At 37.7% G+C, this 21,863-nt stretch overlaps 1 protein-coding gene across 2 annotated transcripts; it reads right to left on the bottom strand.

The window, feature by feature from the left end:
- Nucleotides 1-1,346: 1,346 nt before the first annotated feature.
- On the bottom strand, nucleotides 1,347-21,858 carry Hyal5 (hyaluronidase-5). 2 transcript variants are annotated; one of them, XM_040728721.1, is made up of 5 exons: nucleotides 21,755-21,858; nucleotides 20,220-20,276; nucleotides 8,104-9,256; nucleotides 7,279-7,368; nucleotides 1,347-2,065 (listed from the first exon to the last, which is right to left on the bottom strand). In XM_040728721.1, the coding sequence occupies exons 3-5, from the start codon at nucleotides 9,055-9,057 to the stop codon at nucleotides 1,529-1,531; spliced, it is 1,581 nt and encodes a 526-aa protein (XP_040584655.1). In that variant the 5' UTR covers nucleotides 9,058-9,256; nucleotides 20,220-20,276; nucleotides 21,755-21,858; the 3' UTR covers nucleotides 1,347-1,528. The 2 variants fall into 2 exon arrangements, with proteins under 2 accessions (XP_040584655.1, XP_005078156.1); XM_005078099.2 differs by lacking the exon at nucleotides 20,220-20,276.
- Nucleotides 21,859-21,863: the final 5 nt, after the last annotated feature.

Here is a 21,863-nt window from a genome sequence, read left to right on the forward strand (position 1 = left end):
TCAACTGTTTTTAATGAATCATATCATTCAGTCTTTTCAAGACCATAAAAAATAAACCTTAACTGGATTTACCAAGTCCTAAGCTGAACTTGGAATTTGGAATTTGTTTTTCAAACCACTCAGTTATAAACTCTCTTTTCAATTTTTGCTGCCACCTTTCTAACTCCTGAACATTAGTTACTGTGACACCCATCTCACTAAGGTAGTATATATGTTGGGTCTGTTTCAAAACTTTATCAGATCATTTCTTTTCAATAACTAACTTTTGAAGACATAGCTTTGACAAAACCTTAACAGGACTGAAGGGTGAAGGATTCAATTTAAGGAAAAGCAAGCATTGCTCCTAGATCTTAAGGTTAAGAAAGGTGTCCAAGATCATCCCCAAGTTCAAAACCTTGTACTGAGTCCTCATGTTTTGTACTCAACAATTTTTCGGTGGGCTCATCCTAAGTCCCAGAGGTTGTTAGTCACACACCAGATACAGTTGCAATACAAGTCACCAAATAACTGTCCTAATTGGGTAGATATTGCAGGACTATAATGGGAATTAAAACAGACACATCATGTTGCCAGTGAGTGAAGAAAAAGGGTAGGCATAAAGACGTTGCAGTGTCTTCACTGTAAGGGGGTCAGCGTGGGTCACAAAGACTGCATCGTTTGACCATTTTCTGCTTTGCCTACTCTAACAAGCATGCACAGCTTCCCTCCTTCTGAAGTGTTTCCCTCTCGTACTAGCTTGCATCCACCCTTTTGAAAACTTTTACTCATTTCTTTCAGGATACTCTGCCCTCTTGGCTGCTTATTTGCATGCCAGAGTATTGTAAACATACTAGATCATTGAAAACACACCGTGTTGTCATTCGCAACATTCATTTATTTCGTTTTCAAACATACAACAAACTCACTAAAGGAAAGAAATATGCTGCTTTACAAGGATTTAGTGACACTGAATACCAATCCTGAAAGAAGTAAAACTCAATAAATGATTGATGAAGTAGGTTAATGTACAAATAGGTGCTTAGGGGAAAAAGGCCATTTAGGTGCACTAATTAAACTTGAGGAGAAGAAATGAAAAGTTAATAAGACTTTCAAAATATGAATTTCAAACATATATTAAGTCATATAAAAATAAGATTATCATTTTAAAGTTTACTTTTCCATAAATCCTAAATATATTTTTCAAGATAGAATAGCTAAAAAATATGACAGGTTAAAGCACTGCCATTTTAAAGTTGTAAATTTTCATTTTCTTTCAAGATTTTAACCAATGATAAATGACTAAAACATTACAAAATTTTAACCAACAGCAAATTACTAAAAACAAATTACTAAAAGACATTCATTTATAGAAACTTGATTTTATTTAATCTTCACTCTTCTCAGGCTGTTAACCCTGTAACTATGACAGCCTTGCACTCAGATTTTGATAGAAGAATATATTTTGTCTCTGAAATTCAAAGTAGAATCTTGATCATTTATATAGAATTGTTTCTGAAAGATGATGTCCAATTTTTGAGTGATGGAAAACCTATAGCAAATATTTCAAATGCTGTGAATAAAGAGATAGAACAAAGAGATACCCACTGACATCTCTCCTTGGCACACATGGACCTCCTGTGGCAGATGATACAATATCTGACTGACTGCTATTAGCAAAATAAGGGCGCTTCCAGTTCACAGGTAGAGCACTAGGTGTTGCAATTACAAAGGAATTAATGCAAGCCTCTTCAACAGCACACACACTGACCGTGCTCACACTTTCCAGGTCATCTCTCTCCTTGCAGTTCAAGTTGGAGTAGCAGCTGCAACGGAAGTTTTTGGAAAAGTACTGTAGGTCGTCAAGGGTGGGACTTCCGAGGATTACATATTTTCCACTTTTCAGAAATTGAATCTGAAAATTTTGGGGGCTCAAGTGAAGATAGTTATCTGAATTCCAGTCTTTCCTCGAACATATACCCTGATCTTGGCAAAGTGTTTGGCTACACATTTTGGCTGCAAGGGTGACGTTGATTAAGTAAGGATTCAGGGTGTTCTCCAAGTAATCATGTAAGTTCAGACAAGCTTTCTGTAAAAACGTAAGACAGAATATGTAGACATAAGTTCTATGTGACAATACACTGCATCAAGCAACGCTAAGAAAACAAAACAATAGACACACCACATGTAAGGAAGTACTCTTTTTCACTTTAACAAGCAATATTATTTAATCAATTATTTTCACAACATTGCTAAGTTTTGTGTGCCATTTCATGGCACTGAATAATTATTTAGTTGAGACTCAGTTTAGCCTTGAACTTCCACAATTATTATAGAATTAATCAAAAGTATAGAATGGTTCATCTTCTAGAATGCGGGCCTTCAATCTCTCTTGCCCTGGTAGTTGACATCATAGCCTCACAAATCACTTCCTGTGTGACTTGGGAATATCTCAGACTTGTAAGTCTTAGTTTTCTATTTGGATGACCCCAAGTCTAAGTAATAAATTTGATTATGCTTAAGTTTAATCACTTGAAAGATAAGGATGACTTTTAAAGCCTGATATTTGGACTATTCCAAAGACAAAAAGAAAGATACATTTATATAGGCTAAACATAGGGCCTGTGATTTCTTCACTTAACCATAATAAATCATAAAAATGATAGTAAGAATCATATTTGTCAGACAAGTTTAAACAGCATCAAAATAGTTCCCAAAGTGATGGCTCAAAACAAATGGGTTCAACTTGTTTAGTTCATAATAAATGTTACATAATTGTGTGTGCGTGACAGTCAGTTCTTTGGAAAATTTAGCAAATTTTGAGTATTGATCATCTTAACACTGGTATAAATGAAGACTGAAGATAAAAATTGATTAAGCCACTTAGAATTCTTTGCTGGATGCATAGAATTCCAGAAAAGAGTTCTGGTTCCTAATTCCTTGTTATCTCTTCTATGGGAATACCCTGATTAGAAGTTATGCACTGTGAATCAATAGTGACAGAAACATTGTGGAAGTAACCACTGCCTGATTGGATTTAAGGCCCACTTTGTGCGATGGAACCTATGGCTGACACTGTTCAAGTGGCCAAGACCTAGGAGGAACTCAAATACTATTGTTCTGCTAAAAGAAAACAGCGATAAAACAACTCCTAATGGTAGTCTGCTATACTCACTAGATCAGTTTCTCACTTCATTCTAATCAGAGTTTTCTCTTGCTTTAAGTGGTAACTAACACAGAAATCCACATTGGGACAATATGCAGAGAGTGAAAAACCTTGTAATACTCAGTCTTAAATTGGATATCTCTGTCAAATCCCTCACCACAGGGCTAAGGGGATTATGTGAAAGAGGAAGCAGAAAGATTGTAATAGCCAGGGAGATGAATGACACCAAAGAAACAGTGTCTTTCAGACACAATAGGACTAACACACATAGGAACTCACAGGAACTGTGGCAACATGCATAGAGCCTACACAGATCCAAAGAAGACAGAGTATGAGCAGTGAGATGGCGAACAGACAGGTGTTCCCATCCCCAACCAAGAAGCTTTCTCCAATTAACAACCACTCACAAAGAAAACTTAGTTTCTCCAAATGGACTTTGGACTCCCATCCAAAAATGAGAGATTCACTCTCACCCTGGACTCTTGGGGGAGTGTCTAGGCCCTGCCCTGGATGAAATGACAGACTATGGACACCCCCAAGGAGGGCCTCACCCTCCCTGGGGAAATGAGGGGATATTGGGGGAGGGGTTGGGGGGAGGGCACGGTAGGAGGGGAGGGAAACAGAGAGGGACCTGGAACTGACTTGTGAAGCAACCTTGTTTCTAATTTAAATTTAAATTTAAAAATAAATAATAAAAAATTTTAAAAAAGAAATAAATCGTTCTTCTATCTTCAAAAAAAAAAAGACAGAAAACTTAGTTTCTCCAAGGGGGTCTTACCACACTTTATGGCAGGCTCCATGCCCTGCTGGAGATGACACAAAATAAACTCAAAGGTATTAGGGAGACTTTGTTGTCCATATTGCTTTGTCTGGGCATTTTTTAAACCTTACTAGTCTTTTGCTTGGATATTACTATTTCCATTTTTAGTTATTATGGATTTGTTGTGTGTGTGTGCATGTGCATGTGCACACACACACACACAAACACATTTGAGTTTCTGTGCTCCTTAGTTTATTTTTGTTTTGCTTTATCCTTGTTTGTCTGTTTCATTTACCTGTTTGTTTTCTTAAGAGAAAAAGAAGGCATAGAGTTGGAAGGGTAAGGTCATAAGGAGAATATAGGAGGAGGTGAGGAAGAGAAAATCATGTTCAAATTTATTGTATGAAAATAGCTTTATTTTCAATAGAAAATTAAAATAGGAAGAAAAGATCAGGAGAGAAGGGGAAGAAGGAGAACGAGGATGGAGGAGAAGAGGAGAAGAAGAAGAAGTAGGAGGAAGAGGAGAAGAAGGAGGAGGAGAAAGAGAAGGAGGAGGAAAAAGAAAAGGAGGAGGAGGAGAAGAAGAAGAAGAAGAAGAAGAAGAAGAAGAAGAAGAAGAAGAAGAAGAAGAAGAAGAAGAAGAAGAAGAAGAAGAAGAAGAAGAAGAAGAAGAAGAAGAAGAAGAAGAAGAAGAAGAAGAAGAAGAAGAAGAAGAAGAAGAAGAAGAAGAAGAAGAAGAAGAAGAAGAAGAAGAAGAAGAAGAGGAAGAAGAAGAGGAAGAAGAAGAAGAAGAAGAAGAAGAAGAAGAAGAAGAAGAAGAAGAAGAAGAAGAAGAAGAAGAAGAAGAAGAAGAAGAAGAAGAAGAAGAAGAAGAAGAAGAAGAAGAAGAAGAAGAAGAAGAACCCTCCAGTGAACAGTTTTGGAACTGGGTGACTGGACTGTCCTGGTAGAAACAGTTTATCATCTCTTCCCCAATTTCAGCCCATCTCCTAAATGATTTAAGATACATATTCAAGGAAGGAATGCTATAGAGCCATAAAGGCCATTGAGGAAGGAATCTTCCCTCTAGCACTGGGCAAAGCCATGGCATTCTGATATACTCCAAAGAATCCATATTACATGCTATTCTTTCTCCCTTTAAAAGTTACTACAAGGCAGTCCCCATGCTCAGGAATAATTGGCCAACACAAATGAACGCCAAAGTTTGTGTGCATGTGTGTCTGTATGTCTGTGTCTGTGTGTTTTTGTGTGGTTTGGGTGACTGCTATTTGTTTAATTTTGTTTTGTTTTGGTATTCTTTGTATCTTACTGGTTTTAGTTTGTTAGTTTTGATATTTTTGCTTTATGTTTTATGGGAAGGAAAGAGAGGGAGGAGAAAAGGGAGAAGGAGAAATTAAGAAAAAGTATAAAGTTGGATGGGTAAGGAAGTGAGAAGGATCTGGGAGGAATTAGTGGAGGGAAAATTATCAGAATATATTATATGGTAGGACTTACATGCCTATATTAATTGCCAGTAACACTCCTAATATCAACTGTTTAAGTACTTTTTTCTTATTTAATGTTCCAAAATAAGTTTTCATTTATTTTTATTTAGTTTTCCCTTTAATTGAAAATATGCTTTTTTCAGAAAATATGTCTTGCTTTTCCCTTCCTCTACTCCTCCCAGTTTCTCTCCACTTCCCTTCCCAACTGATTCCACCCCCTTTCTGTCTCACATTAGAAAAGAACAGGCTTCTAAAAGATGATATTAAAATATAACAAAATAAATTACAATAAGCAAAACCAAAAAATAATTGCATTGGCATTGGAAGGAAGAAACCAACAGAAAAAAAAGAGCCCAAGAGAAAGCACAAGAGACCAGTTCATTTGCACACCTAGGAGTCCCATGAAAACACTAAACTGTAGATCATAATCTGTATGCAAATGACCCAGTGCAAACCCCACAGTCCCTGTGCACACTGCTTCCGTCTCTGTGAGTTCACATGAGCTTTGATCACATTGATTTAGATGGATTTCTTGGTGTCCTCCAGTTTCAAGTGTGCACAGACTCTGCCAGTTTTCCTTAACATTGTAGTCTCAGTGCCAAATATGTGAAAAGTAATACCAACTTCAAGTGATGTTGCAGATGCTTTCAGAAACAAATTTGGGCAAGAGGCAGACTAGTGGAATGAGTCTGATTTGAGGAACACCTTATATGTACTCTATTGATAGATTTAAACTGGCATTATAAATATGCCCACATTGGCCAACTTCAAGTTACCAGTCTGACAGCACTGAACACATTTGGAAACTGAGCATACCACAGTTACACAGTATAGATGTGTGATGGGGGTAGCTTCCATTCTAAGATGTATCCATCCATATATATTTAACAGCCAGGTCTACCCAACCTCACGCACAAAAGTGATCATGAACTAACAACTAGTTTATTTTGAGCATTAGTTATTATTTTTATTATAAAAATGTATTGGTATTTGTTTTATGTTGTTTTCCACATTATCTTTTTATTTATCATGCTACATCTTCCTATCATTTTGTATTTTAACAATGACAATGTTTAACAACTCACAGATTCCTGAAAAACAATCAGGTCTCATTAGGTAAGACTGGCAGAACTGGCTTCATCATATCATTGGATATGATAAAGTGAAATGGAGGGAAACTGTTGTCTTTATAATTCTTGTAGTACAGTTCTAGCAACTGCCAACAAACATAACTCTGCAATCACAAGTTCTCAGACAACAGAGAAAACATGACAGGTGATCCATGGGAATACAGATAAGAAATAATGAATAGCAAAGAGAAAATTAAACTGATCATGGATTGGGAAAACCTAGTAGAAATATATTGAAAGAGTTCACAAGAGATAATGTTAAGACAATGCCTTAAGTAGAAGACAGTGACATGAAGGTTGAAGGCTGTCTCTGAATGAATCATACTGAAGAACCTTGGTAGGCAAGGTAGAACATCAACCTTTGTCTGTTTTTCATTCACACACATAACAGTGAACTATGTTCCTTCAAATAGAAGAAACAAAATATTATTACAAGTCAGTAACTGAGAACTGTACCCACTTGCATAAGACAGGAAGTCACTTCCTGCCCCAAACAACCAAACACACAAGATGCTGTACTGAGACTGTACAGGCCAACCTTCTCTTGGGAGGTGATGCTCAGAATGCCTTCTTCCTACCCATGGAGAGGAGTGGGGATTGGTGGAGGGAGGATGTGGGGGTTGGTGGGAGGGCATGGGAGGAGGGGAGGGAGAGGGATCTGGGGTTGACATGTGAAGCAATCTTGTTTCTAATTTAAATTTAAAAATAATATTTTAAAAATGATAGAAATATCTTCATCTATTTTCTACTAATTCAACTTACCATACTTCGTACTAAACCAAGAGTTCCCCACATTACCATTCCAGAGGCACCCAGAGCAACTGTTTCACCAATTGTATTCACAAGGTCATCCTGGAAAAATGACAGGAAGAGTTATCCCATAAGAATGAAGTAAAAGTATTAAACATTTGACAGTAATAACAAAGCTAAACATGATGATCCAACAATTTACATATTTCTATACTCCTTATACATTCTTTACACAGCATTTTGTTAATGTTTTAAAATAGAGACTATCATTTCTTTAATTACTTCTGTTGGCAAAAGAACACATCCAATAAATAAAAAAGAGAAACACTTAAGGTATAAGTGTTCTTCATAGATACTGGTGTTTCATAGGGTTAATATCAGGATTCAGGTGCTGGGCTGGGGAGACAGATTGGTTGGTAAAGTTGATTCTATGCAAGGACCCAAGCTCTACCCCTAGGACCAATGCTTTAAAAAAAGGAATGGAGCATATAGGTGCAAGATTGCAAGCTTGCAAACCCAGTGTTGGGAGGTAGGAAGGCAGACCCCTGGGGGTTCACCAGCCAGGTAGACTAACCTAACAAACTGTAAGTCACAGCAAGAGGGTCAAGATAGACATTAGGAATGACAGCCAATGTGCATGAAACCTTACCCACACCAGAAATTTTACTTTTGAATTTAAAAGATTTAACGTGTCCTCATTTTGCCTCCATTACAGACAGCACTTTCTTGATGTATATAATCATAAATATTAAAGACCAAATTTCACCCTTTAAAAACATAAAATTACACCAGCATCATTTGTAAAAACTATCTCTTAGCTGCCTTGCCTTGCCTTACCTGATGCAGGAATTTATAAGTTAGATCAGCAAACACAATGCGAGAATATACAAAAATGGGAACTGGATTCTGAGGGTCCTTTGTTTTAGACACCCTAATGGCCTCTTGTACACGATTTCTGACATAGAGTGCTGCCTGTGGAGATGACTTCAAACGACTCCTCAAATAGACAGATGGGTAAAGGGCTGTGCTCTCCTTCCATATCCAGGACAGTTCATCATTTTTTTTCTTTTCTATATCAGGGCAATTTCCATTATAATCCGCATCATGAAACTGAGCGTTGTAACAATCAGGAAAAAGAAAAAAACCCCATAAGTGATTTGGCCGAAGTGATTTCCCCAATTTTAAGGTCTGTTCCATAAAACTTCTTGCTGCCTGTTCAAATTCTTTTCTGGCCTTCTTGGTGGCTTCTGTTAAATTAAGGTGTATGTTTTGTTTCTTGACTAATTCAATAGACTTATTCCTGTAGATATCCTTGGGTTTCCAGTTTCTTGACCAGGTGGGTCTCCAGTCTTCCCAGTCGATGACAGCCAAGCCCACATTGTCTATTGGCATATAATGCTGGATGTCGTTCCTAGATTTTGCCAAATGATTTTTTAGAGATCCCAACTGGGGTATCCCTCCATGAACACTTGTTTGTGAATCATCTATATAAGGGTAGAGGCCAAGTCGATCAGTATAAAATATTGTGATAGGCTGGCCAGTAGCGGTTTTTTTGGGGCTTCCTACTAAAGAGAACAAACTAAGATCTAGTGGCTCATTAAATTTTGTGAGACAAGATTCAGTTGGGGCATTCCAGACCCAAAGGAAAGGCACATTAGGAATAAGTGGAGGTGCTCTAAAATCTGCAGTCAAGCAACATGGAAGCAAAAGGAGGACTAATACTGTATGGGGTGCTCCATTAGACTCAAGGAAGCTCCCAGAAAAGGAGTGCTTCAAACAGAACACTCGCATTGCAGAGAATTAATTAAGATGCAAACACTTCTTTCTTCTTACACACTTTGGCCTCTACAATATTTGGTGCAAATGCTGAGAAAGATAGTGACATGAGGCCACTCTGAGGGATGAAAATTGGATGACTGCTTTATAAGAACTATTACTCTTCTTGCATCATGTTTCAGGAATGTTTTGTGACAAGTTGTATAATCTATAACTAAAACAAGGAAAAAAACAGTAAATACAAAATACATTACAACTGGACTTGAAGGTTGACTAAGTCCTCAACACTGATTACAGGCACTTCAGTTCAATTTCAGAGGATTAAATCTTCTACTGTGTTTAAATTAATAATGCTTTTTTCTCTTACATATGATACAAATTCTGTTATGGCTAAATTTTCAAACCTCACCAAATAGCATATTATTCCATAGATAACTACACATACCTATGTTTCCTTTTTCCTTTCTATAGGCATCAGATGCCTTAACAAAGACAGGTTAAAAGAAAATAAACTCTTAGAGTTGAAAGATCACTCTAGTCACTATATGCCAAAATTTGAAAACAATGTCTCAGGCAATTGAAAACTTTTACCTTTTCATGATTCATTTGTATGTGTGACTGTAGGAACAATATTAGGAACTAAATCCAAGGTCTTGCACATGAAGCAAATACTGTTACTACTGTAAGTTACATTCCCAGTCAGTGTTTGTTTGAACAAGATCTTATGAAGCTCGTGTAGCTGACCTGCATGGTTCTCAGCCTTTCAATCATTTAGCATTATGGCTGTGTGCCACCAATCTGGCTCATAATTCTTTTCATTTCTCCCACCTGTTATTGTTTTCTTAGCAACAATAAGGGAGAAAGCAAAAGGCAGCTCAAACAAATTCAAGAGCACCTCAGAACACTGCTCAACCGAAGCTTACGGCAATGTAACTCATGGTAAAAATTAACAAGCTACATTGTCTTATAAAAGGAAGTTACTCTGGCCTACCTTTAATAAAAACAAGCTATGGATTTTGGACATTAAGTAGTGTCTGGTAAGCAAAATTGCATTGTTATTCTGAGGTAAACTGAAGGATTATTAGTAAATTTGTCATATAATGAGCAAACCAATAACCAGAGATTAAATTGCATGGCTTAGTATTTACAAAAATTACTACTTCTAACACATTTTTAAAGATTTTACTTTTAGGAGGAAAATATGTTCTTTCTATACTCATGTTGCTAGTATACTTCTATGTAAGGGTAGAGTGATAATTATATCCTTCTTGATTGAAATACTGTCCTTATCATAGCACATTATTCACTCATTCTCATTGTTGAAAAACAACCTCAAAATAATGGCATAGTCAAAATAAAAGGAACTCTTAACCTTTGTTAATCTCATGTTTTCAAAACAATGACTTATACCCTTGCGTTAAGAACAGGTGAAGTCACCAAGAAGTTCCTTGTTTAAACTCCTACAGACCTCCATAGTGTAAGATGTAGAGAATTTTAATCTAAAGTAAAGGAGGACAAAATAATTCCTTTCAAATATCAAGTGTTAATATCAATGACTGAATAGTAGATGGGACAAGGAAACGGAATAAAAGTTTAGCTTTCCAGGAATAGCAGATGAGAGAGACACTAGGCCTTCGTCTTTCTGGGTCTGATTCACATCACCCAATATAATATTTTCTTGGTCCATCCATTCACTTTCTGAACATAACACCAGTAGCACAGACACTGACATCAACACTTAATAAATGGGATCTCCTGAAACTGAGAAGCTTCTGTAAGGCAAAGGACACTGTCAATTAGACAAAATGGCAGTGTACACACGGGAAAAGTTCTTCACCAACCCCACATCTGACAGAGGACTGATATCCAAAATATATAAAGAACTCAAGAAATGTCTGGTGGCACACACACCTTTAATCCCAGCACTTGGGAGGCAGAGGCAGGCTGATCTCTGTGTATTCAAGGCCAGCCTAGTTCTACAGAGTAAGTACCAGGTCAGGCTCCAAAGCACTACAGAGAAACCCTGTCTCAAAAAAAAAAATAAAAGAACTCAAGAATCTAGACACCAAAATACCAAATAATCCAATTTAAATATGGGGTACAGATTTAAACAGAGAATTCTCAACATTAAGAATCTTGAATGGCCAAGATACACTTAAAGAAGTGTTCAACATCCTTAGCTATCAGGGCAATGAAAATCAAAATGACCCTGAGATACCATCTTCCATCTGTCAGAATGGCCAAGATAAAAATGTCAATGACAGCTTATGTTGGAGAGGATGTGGAGTGAGGAAATGCAAACTAGTACAGCCACTTTGGAAATCAGTATGGTGATTACTCGGAAACTGGGAATCAGCCTACCTCGAGGTCCAGCGATATCACTCTTGGGGCCATACTCAAAGGATGCTTAACCATACCACAAGGACACTTGCTCACTTATAGTCATAGCAGCATTATTCATAATAATCAGAACTTGGAAACAACCTAGATACCCCTCAGTCAAAGAATGGATAAAGAAAATGTGGTGTATCTACACAATAAACTATTACTCAGCAGAAGAAATACAATGACATAATGAAATTGCAGGCAAATGGATGGAACTAGAAAAAAATCATCCTGAGATAACCAAAACCCAGAAAGACAATCACGGTATGTACTTATAAGTGGATATTAGATGTAAAACAAAGAGAAGAAACAAAGGATAACCAGTCTTCAATCCTCAGTTCCAGAGAAAATGGATAACAAGGAGGACCTTAAGAGGGACACAAGGCTCTCTGTGGGAAGAAGAAATAGAGGAAATGCCTTGGAAAACAGAGTGGGGGAGTAGAGGAAAGGGGTTGGGGAGATGGGAATGAGGGATCAGGATTATCTAGTTGGGTAGGGACAGAGGGCGAGAGTAATGAAAGAAAATCTTGATAGAGGGAGTCATTATGGAGTTAGGGAGAAACCTGGTGCCAGGGAAACTCCAAGGAACCCACAAGGATGATCCCAACTAAGACTCGTAGCAGTAATGGAGAGGATACCTGAACTGGCCTTCCCTATAATCAGATTGGTGACTACCTTAATTGTCATCATAGAGCCTTCATCCAGTAATTGATAGAAGCTGATGAAGAGATCCACAGCCAAGCACTGGGCCAAGCTCTGGGTGTCTAGCTGAAGAGAGGGAGGAGTGATTATCTGAGCAAGGGATGGGGGAGATCAAAATCATAAAGGGGAAAAACCACAAAGACAGCTGACCTGAACTTGTAGAAGCTCCAGAACTCTGGACTTACAGCTGGGGAGCTGGCGTGGAACTGACCCAGGCCCTCTGCATCTGAGTGACAGTTACATATCTTGGTCTTTTGTGGGTCCCTAGCAGTGGGACCAGAACCTGGCTCTTTGGAACCTATTCACATGTTAGGATGCCTTGTTCAGCCTTGATGCAGAGGGGAGGAGCTTGGTCCTGCCTCAACTTGATATGCCTTGGGAGGCCTTACCCCTTCTGAATGGAGACAGAGGAATGGATGGCAGGGCTGGGGGGGTAGAAGGGAGGTGGGAACAGGGAATGGGAGGTGAGGAGGGAGAAGAAACTGTGGTTGGTATGTAAAATAAATAAAACTGTTGAATACAAAACAATTTCACTTTTCTTTACAACTGAGTAGTATTCTGTTCTGTATACTAACCACAGTTTCATTATCCATTCGTGTGTTGAAAGACATTTAGGTTGTTTCCATTCCTACCTATTGTTAACAGAGTGGCTTGTAATATTGTTGAGCAAATGTCTGTGAAGTAGGATGCCAAATCCTTGTGTCATATGTCAAGAAGTGGTATAGCTGGGTCATATTGCAGATTTAGGTTTAGTTTTTTGAAGATTTTCCATTCTGGTATTCAGAGGGTATGAACCAAATTGCATGCCCACTAACACTGAATGAAAGTTCCTCTTTTTCCGCAGTCTTATAAGCATTTATTTTCTGCTGTTGGCTTTAGCTATTCTGACTTGGGTGAAATGAAATCTTAAATGTTTTCATTTGTATTTTTCTAGTTACTAAGTCATTCCAAAGACAAAAAATATGATATAGATGCAGCTCTTGCTTTCCTCTCAAGGCTTGGGGTGAGTCCCTAATGCACACTTAGGGCACAGGACTCAAATGATTGGAGCTGAATCTGACCTGAAAGACCCTTTTACACACTCTATCTTCCACGGTTCCAGAAAATATTATGCAAACTGTCAAGGGGAAAAGAAACATTTGATAGTCCTATCCAGCTGCACACTAACAAATCATCACAAGGACCAGCATGGCAAGATATGCATAAATGTGCAATAAGTGACATTCACATGTCAGTACCAGCCAACAGCTGTCAAATTGGATGTAAGATCCACTCAATAGGATGAAAATCATGCCTCCCCAAGGCTAGCGAGGTTACAAACCTTAGAAGAACCTACTATTGTCACTTTTCTAGACAAATGTAATTCCTTACTACATTCTTGATTTTATCATTATGCCCACAGATCAGGGGAGCTGCCATCCTTCAGCAAAGAAATCTCTCTTTACAGAAACCAAAGACTGTCATAGAAACCCACAACTGGACATACTGCAGAGATCAACAGATTGTGGACTGATCAACACCAACAGCTGTAATGTACATCTACATCAAAGCTCCTGTATCCCTCCTGCTCAAGGATCATCATGGGGGAGGGGCAAAAGGATAGCTAGAGCCATATATATGACTCTGGGGTACCAGGAAGTCTGGTGTAAAAAGTCTTTTCTTGAAATGTCTGCATAAACAAGAAAGAACAATTAAAATATCAACGGATATATTATTGTGGAAAGGAAAAAATTCACAGGGTCCCACTCTAAAACAAAGAACTACAGGCAACTAATAACTTCTGGGAGAAGGAGAATTACCCTCCCCCCAAGGATAAGTCCCCATATTGGTTATGCAATGCAAAGTGATCAACACACACATTCAAACAAGCAAACAAAAAACTGACTCAACAGATTGGGTTTATATATTTGTACACACATGCATACACATATGCATATGTTATATATGTGTGTATATGTATAATATATATATACTTAATATGTATATATTAAAGAAAAAGAGGGTATCAACTTCAAAGTAGGATTCGCGGGAGGAATTTGAGAAGGGTGAATGGAAGGGCCCAGAGGAAGGAAGGGGAACAATTACTTACAAGTATATATATATATATATATATATATATATATATATATAAAATAACAGAATTTCATTTTTTCTTTGGTCCCACTCCTAAGATCTTCCCTGTGTGTATTCAAATATTGTAAAACTATATGAAGTGTGAAATTTGTTAAGGGATAGGTCTCCTGTATTCTACCACAGTTCACTCCTAAGTGTCTTCTTGTTCATTCTGCAAACAGTTTTCTCAATACACATCACCTAGGTCCTCAAGCTCCAATAGGGGGACTCACCCTCTAAGTCCAGCCACCCTACCACTCCTTAGTGACTCTGTGATGGGAAATAAGTTAGTCTCATCATCTTCTCAAGTAGCGACAGGTTGATTGCATCCCTTTGCAAATAGTTTTCTTTCAAAATAATTTTAAAAGCACAAGAATGAAATACATTTAAAATCCTGATTAAACCCTTATTTTTGTTGTAAAGAAACTTTATTAATGGAATATATGTTTGCTTACTAAATGCTTTGAATCAGACACCACTTGTCTGAGAAATCTCAAAATTGATTTGCAGTAAAATTGTAAAGTCATATGCACACACCTCTCAATGTAGAGTTAACCACTATGTATTCAAAAATCTCTAAAATGAGAAACTATATAGAGTTTAAGTCACTGTGACACTTTAAAGCCACATTTCAGCTTGGTGGAATTTATACAAATATCAGAAGGAGTTATAGGGAAGCAACAGATAAATTGTCATAAATGCTTGTTAACTAAAGTAGAATATACAACTAAAAGTTGATGTACACAGGAGCATTTAAGTACATGGTTAAGGACTTAAATTTCAGATGTTTGAATGCCCATTTTTCTGACTGTCTTTAAATACTTCTGAGCTAATCTTGAATCAACTATCATATGGTTTGTCACATAAGAAATGAAAGTGAAATAAAATGTAAATTTAAAAATGAATCTTCCAGAACAGATTTGAATTAGTTATGTCTCTTCACTAAGGGAAGAAAAATTACTACAAAGTTTCTTACTCTTGTTCACTGTAATGCTGATCAGGACTTTTGTGTTATTTTCTGGGAAAAGAGTTGGTTGCTGCTTTTTGTTTCTTTTACTATGTATATTTTAAATGTACAAAATGATGTTATGAGGAGGTACAGGTTGTTGAGGTCAAAACAGGGAGTTGGGATGGAGAGGACCAACAAAAGAGACCAGATTTCTTGTATTGATTTCTGCTCTCTTCACAGCTTACGCTTTCTTTCATAATGAACACTTTGCTCTAGTACATCTTAATTAAAAGTATGGGAAACATGGACGTAATAAAGAAATGAGAACTGTCTCACTGCTGTGTCCAGAGCTTGGTGATGACGTTCTTCATCCATCAGCTTTATGGCACTAGGAACTGCATGAAGCCATAGTCACTTTACCATTAAAATTACAGATTTTTAAAGATAAATTGTTACTGTAAACATAAGCAGAGAGGCTTCAGAAATAATCGTTAAGTATCAATATACAGAAGATGATGTTTTTGGTGGCAAAAGAATCCAGGAGTTGGTAGGGCACAGAGCAGAACAGGAAGACTTGGGCCATTCTCTGTCTACTCCCTCATTCTCCATTGCTCCACATTTCCAAGAACTGTTGTGCAGGATAAAGGCACAGTCCCAGAACTGAACAAACAGCTGCCTGCCTGCAGGAGCATCACAATACCAAAGGCAGATTTTACTGTGTCTGGATTATATCCACAAATGCCAAATGATTCATTCTTTAAAATAAGTAAATAATAACTAAATACACAAACAAAATCCATTTGAAAGTAGACTCCAGTTTTACCATCCTTGTACACTAATGACATTGAGTACAAAGTATTCAATGTTCTTCAAAACAGAGATGGATGCCTACCTCCACTTATACAGGGATTTTAAACTAAGTTTCAGACAAACTTTTAAAAGGTAAGATTAAAAGAACCAGAAAGATGGCTCTTACCAATGACCTGAGTTCAGTTCTCAGCACTCATATTGGATGCTCACAACTACCTGTGACTTCGGGTTCATGGGATCTAACACTTCTGACCTCCATGGACACTCCCTACATGAATTTACACACACTCACACACACACAATTAAAACTAAATCTTTTAAAAAAAGATAAGCATGGAAATAGAAAAGGTGAAGTTTCTTATCTTAAATTGTGGAGATTTTCTAACGATGTTTTTCTTGAACCATATTTTATAAATAATTTGGCCAGAACTAGATTACACAGACTTAATTCAACAAGAAAATTTGGTATAATGTTCCATTTCTACTTTCTTTGCTTTTTAATTTCCCATTCCTTTTCCTCATCTTTACTGTCTTGTACCTTTGTCTTAGCTTTCAGGACGCTGCCCTAAACACGTTTGGAAAATCTGGAGAACATCAAAGTCCAAGAAGTTCTACTTCTACACCTATCAGGGATGATTACTTGGCAGAAGCACTACTCACACGATTGAGTTACAGGAAAAAAGACTCCGAACATACAGATACAGAACTTCATAATCGTCTTCCCCATTTTTCTCTATTTGATTATAACACAGAAAAAAAACAGGTGACTTACTACTGAAGCAAATGAGTTTTCATCTAGTGTCTTGTAGGTCAGAATTGCTTCCAGTCTATTGGGTATGTAGCATCTAACACTCTGGGTAAGGAAAAGGCAGCCCTTTGACCAAAGACAGAATGTTTTGCAATGTTTCTTTATGATGGGGTAGAAAGACCAGTATTTCTGTGTGTGACATGTGAGTCGATGTTTGTGTCTAGTGTCAGGGAAGACTAGCAAGAATGGTACATTTAAAAAAAAAGAATGCTATAAAAATTTTTTATTGGCGTTTGAAATGAGTTCTAGGGTCCAGTGGTAAAGGCAGCTCCCATTGGCTGTTTTTTCGATGACTAGGTATTTTAGGTTGCCGACAGATAAGTGTCTGCCTTACAGCACAGTAAACTTAAGACAGATCAGCATTCACTGATAATGTGGTTTATTTCAAAATATTAGAAACAATGTTTTCAAAATTTTAAGGAAAGTAGTGCTTGGTAGCCATAGGAAAACAATAGTACTCTGAACAGATGCCTCTTCCCTTGAGGTGGTGCTGTAGGTAGATATCAGTCACCAGAAACACCTCCTGAGAGTCCCAGCACAGAGGAACCTTGCCTATATATCATCAGCCTTCACAATAAATGCTAATTGTGCTCAAATTCTCATTTCCCAACTGGGAGATGCTTCAAAAAGACTCCGGGGGGAGGGGTTTTCTTGACTTCCGGTGTCCCTGAAATATTTTCTTTTACTTGTACCAAATCACTCATCTTTTTCTTATTTCAACCTCACACCAAAGCACTCTTGCTTGAAATCTAAATTATTCAGTCTGGATTAGTCCATTGGGGGCTTTTACAATAAGATGTTAGAGCTTGTGGACTGGGGAGGTGTTTCCACAGGTAAAGCATGGTCTATTCCCCTGAAGCATCTGATTCCAGTTCATAGCACCACCTGTGTTGGGTGACAGCCAGCAGTCCAAGGGATGCCACACCCTCTCTGGACTCCACAGGCACCTGTACAGATGTGGCAAGATGTGGCATACACATGCACAAGCACACACACACACACAAACACACACACACACACACACGCACACAAAAGCACGCTCGCACACACGCACTTGTGCACACATGCACCCAAATAAAACATAAATCTTTAGTATATACTTGGTAGGAAAAACAAGAGAATTTGATTTTGTATAATGGAATTCTGAAATCAAAATGAAAGTCACTCTCACATGATAGTAGGAATCAGCAAGAGCATGCTGTCGCCTGTCTTAGTGGTACTCAGCTCATTCATGAGAGCTCTGATTTCATATCATTATGTCCCAAATATCACCACATTTAAATATCTCCTTGAGGGTTAAGTTTCAGCAGGTACAAACATATATTCATGTATGTATGTATGTATGTATGTATGTATGTATGTATGTGATGTGTATTTGAGGGTAGGACATATGCTTTCATACCAAATCTTAAACATTAAATGGATTTCAACTTAAATAGGCAATATTATATTATTTAATGACAGTTGCTTTTGTCTTAGACATGAACTTGCTTCTTAGATGAAACAAATTCAGAAGATAATTTAAAGAATGCTTTATGCTAACCTGATCCTGTATTATAATAGCTCTCCCAGCTGTCATCATTTACCATCACTAATGATGGACTGTGATATAATTTTAGAATGCTTGTGTCATGAGATGGAAGTAGAAATGCTTACTGGTGATGCCAATATACAGGAAAGGAAAATATAGCATGAGCGCTAGTTAATATTTGTGGATCATAAAAACCAATGTATTAGGGTGTAACTCTTGAAAACTGTGAATATTGTGAATTCCTAAGCTAAGATACCAAAGTATATTTACCAGGAATCTGTATTTAGAGCAGTGGTCCTCAACCTTCCTAATGCTGCAACCCTTTAATATAGTTCCTCATGTTGTGGTACCCTCCAATCATAAGATTATTTTTGTTGCTACTTCCTAACTATAATTTTCTACTTTTAGGAATTGTAACATAAATATCTGATACGCTGAATATCTGATATACGACTCCAAGAAAGGTTGAGACCCCCATGTTGAGAACCACTGATTAAGAGGTTGCAGAGTTGTTAACCTTCTCTCCTTTCGTACAACACTGGATGCAGAGTTGTTAAGGATGACAGCAGAACACACATTCTCCATCCAAGACCGAGTCAGTGAGAAAGAGAGAAAAAGCATTATTTAAGGAAACCCTCCAGAGCTAAATCTCTTGGCTGACAGTTGAGCCCAGATCCACAGGACTACCCCTCCTTCAGATAGCAGTCTCAACCTACAGACGGTTTCTGCCTATGCTTTTAGACAACTGCTTGTACACCAAGCTTTCCACAGCCCTCTCCTTGGGTTAAGTTAACTTATTAAGAAGTTCTGAGAACTAAAGGAAGCAGGTTTAACAATGTGCATACAAGTGCTACAAGAGACAGGAATGGAGAGAACCACAGAGTGATGTGGGGAGTGAAGGATTCATAGCTTCCTGCTCTCTCTAGGTGAACCTCCATCCAGGACTTCACAGATGGAAACTCGGCAAGTCTATCCTTTCTGATTTCATTAGTGACGTCAACGCATTGGTGCGATAGAAGCACTGAGAAATACGTCAAAATGAGATCAGACAAGCAGAGTGTGTTCTGATGACTGAACCGGGAGTTCTGGGAAAGGTCTGTGCACACCTCCCGCATGTACAGTTCAAGGCAGGCAACCTCAGGGATAAGGAGTCTTCTGACCTCTTATCAGACAAAGGGAAGTCAGAGAATTTATGGACAATTCAAAGACAAAGTTCAGGGCTGTTAAAGTTTCTGTGCCATGCCTGGGAGAAGAGTCTCCTATCAGAGAGGAAATTATAAATCAGGACCTACATATGAGAAGCAGATTTATGTATTATAAAAATCTAGTTGCATGGTAATGTTGGAGTATTAAGTGCAAAATACACACTGTTACTGAAGAATGGATCAAATCACTTTGAAAGACAAAAATGTTATAGTTCAACGCACAGGTTTGAATTTTGAAAGTGGCCACGTTCTAATTAGTTGGCCATAGGCAAATTACTTCCTTCCACTCTAACTCGTTCTCTCAACAATCACAAGAAAACTCCTACCTGCTTGAAGAAGGCTTAAGTAAAGTCAGTAAATAGCTTAACTATCCATTAAATATTCTAGGTTAGGACCAATAGGATCAAAACTGAGATAAGATACACTTTAGAGCTTTTATTTATTTAACTGTAAGATATGGGTGATAAATAAATAGTACACAGGTTTCTCTGTGAGGCTGCTTCTAAATGGCTCACATAGAAAACAAGGGTGTACGTAACACTTCCGGAGGGTTTCAGAGCATACCACCCTCCACCGCAATGCTTGCCATTTAAAAGGGACTAAAGCTCCTAAATAGACTGAGCAAAAGCTGATGAGCAAAGAGCTTGTTCATCTCCCCCAAGAGATAATACTTACCATGTACTGAGGACCCTCCCCTGTACATGAAAGAGGAGAATATCCTATACCTGCAGACTGGGAACAGAAGCCAAAATGAATTTGTGCAATCAAACCTTTGGTATGCTCTTTATTGATAGCAAGTTTCCCCCACATATACCCTAGTCACTTCCCTGTAAGTTACTTCCTCTAGATGTTTCTGTGTCTTATTAGTTTGTCATAAAATTCGGTTTAAAATGGCTATAGTTTCTTCTTTGAATGTTTCCTGTGCACACGAAAGTCATTAAATAAACTTGCTTCGTTTTGCCCTTACTTGCACGTTAGTTCAATTTGATCAGCCCAGGTCACAGAACTTCAGAGAAGCTCACTGAAGTATGCACACTGGGAAACAAGAAAATTGCTCCAATTCACTATTCCATGCAAGATTTTGGGGGTCTGTCGTGCTAATAATCATATTTGGAACCTAGGGATGTTTAATTTTTTCTGATATTCTTATTAGAAATGGGAATGTACTGCTGGTGTTTCAAACTATTCCTTAACAATGTATTCGCCATCACAATGTATCCACCTGCACCTAGGAAAATGAAATCTCTTGAGAATAAAAGAGCCTGCAAAGTTGCTATTACATGCACCTGGAAACTGATCCCTTGTTTTCTTTCTCCACCAAGTTTGCAAACTTGCTTTTTTCCTGATTAATATTATTTACAGTCATGGAAATCTGGGGAAAAATAATATGTTCATCAAACAATCAGCAGATGGTTCACATCCTGGGCCAGAAATAATTCTTCTAGACTAGTTTGTTTCAATCATTTGTTTGTACTTATTTTCCACTGGATAAGGTACACATACAAGTAGTGAGAAAAAAAGAAAGTAAAATGCAATTAATTCTGCCCTAGCATTCATATTCTGAGAAAATCTATTTATTTCACTAAATGTAAATATTTTGGACTTTCAGGTGGAAAACATCCTGCTCTTACAAGGTCTCAGAGTGCCCTGACAATACTACACATGATCTTATAGAGCCATCTCCTGCTCTAAGTTATTTACACTGCTGTTATTCTCTGCATGTTCAGTGAGTGACCTGGATGTAACCCAAGTATTCATGCTGACACTATGACAGTGGCAAAGATATTAGCAACTGAGATTATTCCCCACCTTGACATTCCATTATAGTTGAATTTGACCAAGAAACTCATTTTTCCCATAAATAAGCTATTCAATCACAATAACTATTTTATATTCAAGATAATTTTATAATTGATAACATCCTTAACAATCAGGACAAAACAGACATAAATCTAAACATAAAAATTAAAACATACTTAGGGAAAAATTCCAGTCAAGAAATTTTACTTAACCAAAATGGGCCTGCCTTTAAAATAATAATTGTCCAGGCACAATGAGATGCTATGATTTGCAATATACAAGAACTAACTGGTCTATGTGGGGGACATATTGTAGGGGAACAAAGGATAGCCTCCACTGAACAACAATTCTTGTCATCGCTTTCAGTCAAGTGTTTATCAAGAAGCGTAGGAATGACTGTGCACCATTACCTTGCTTGGAAGGGCCTTATGAGGCTCTCCTCGCCACCTGCACTTCCATTATAATAACAGACACTCCTCCTACAGTCACGTGAACCATGGCCTAGCTAGACTCACCAAC

This window comes from Mesocricetus auratus, unplaced genomic scaffold (assembly GCF_017639785.1).
Source record: "Mesocricetus auratus isolate SY011 unplaced genomic scaffold, BCM_Maur_2.0 Super-Scaffold_100019, whole genome shotgun sequence".
In the NCBI taxonomy this organism is placed as follows: Eukaryota; Metazoa; Chordata; class Mammalia; order Rodentia; family Cricetidae; genus Mesocricetus; species Mesocricetus auratus.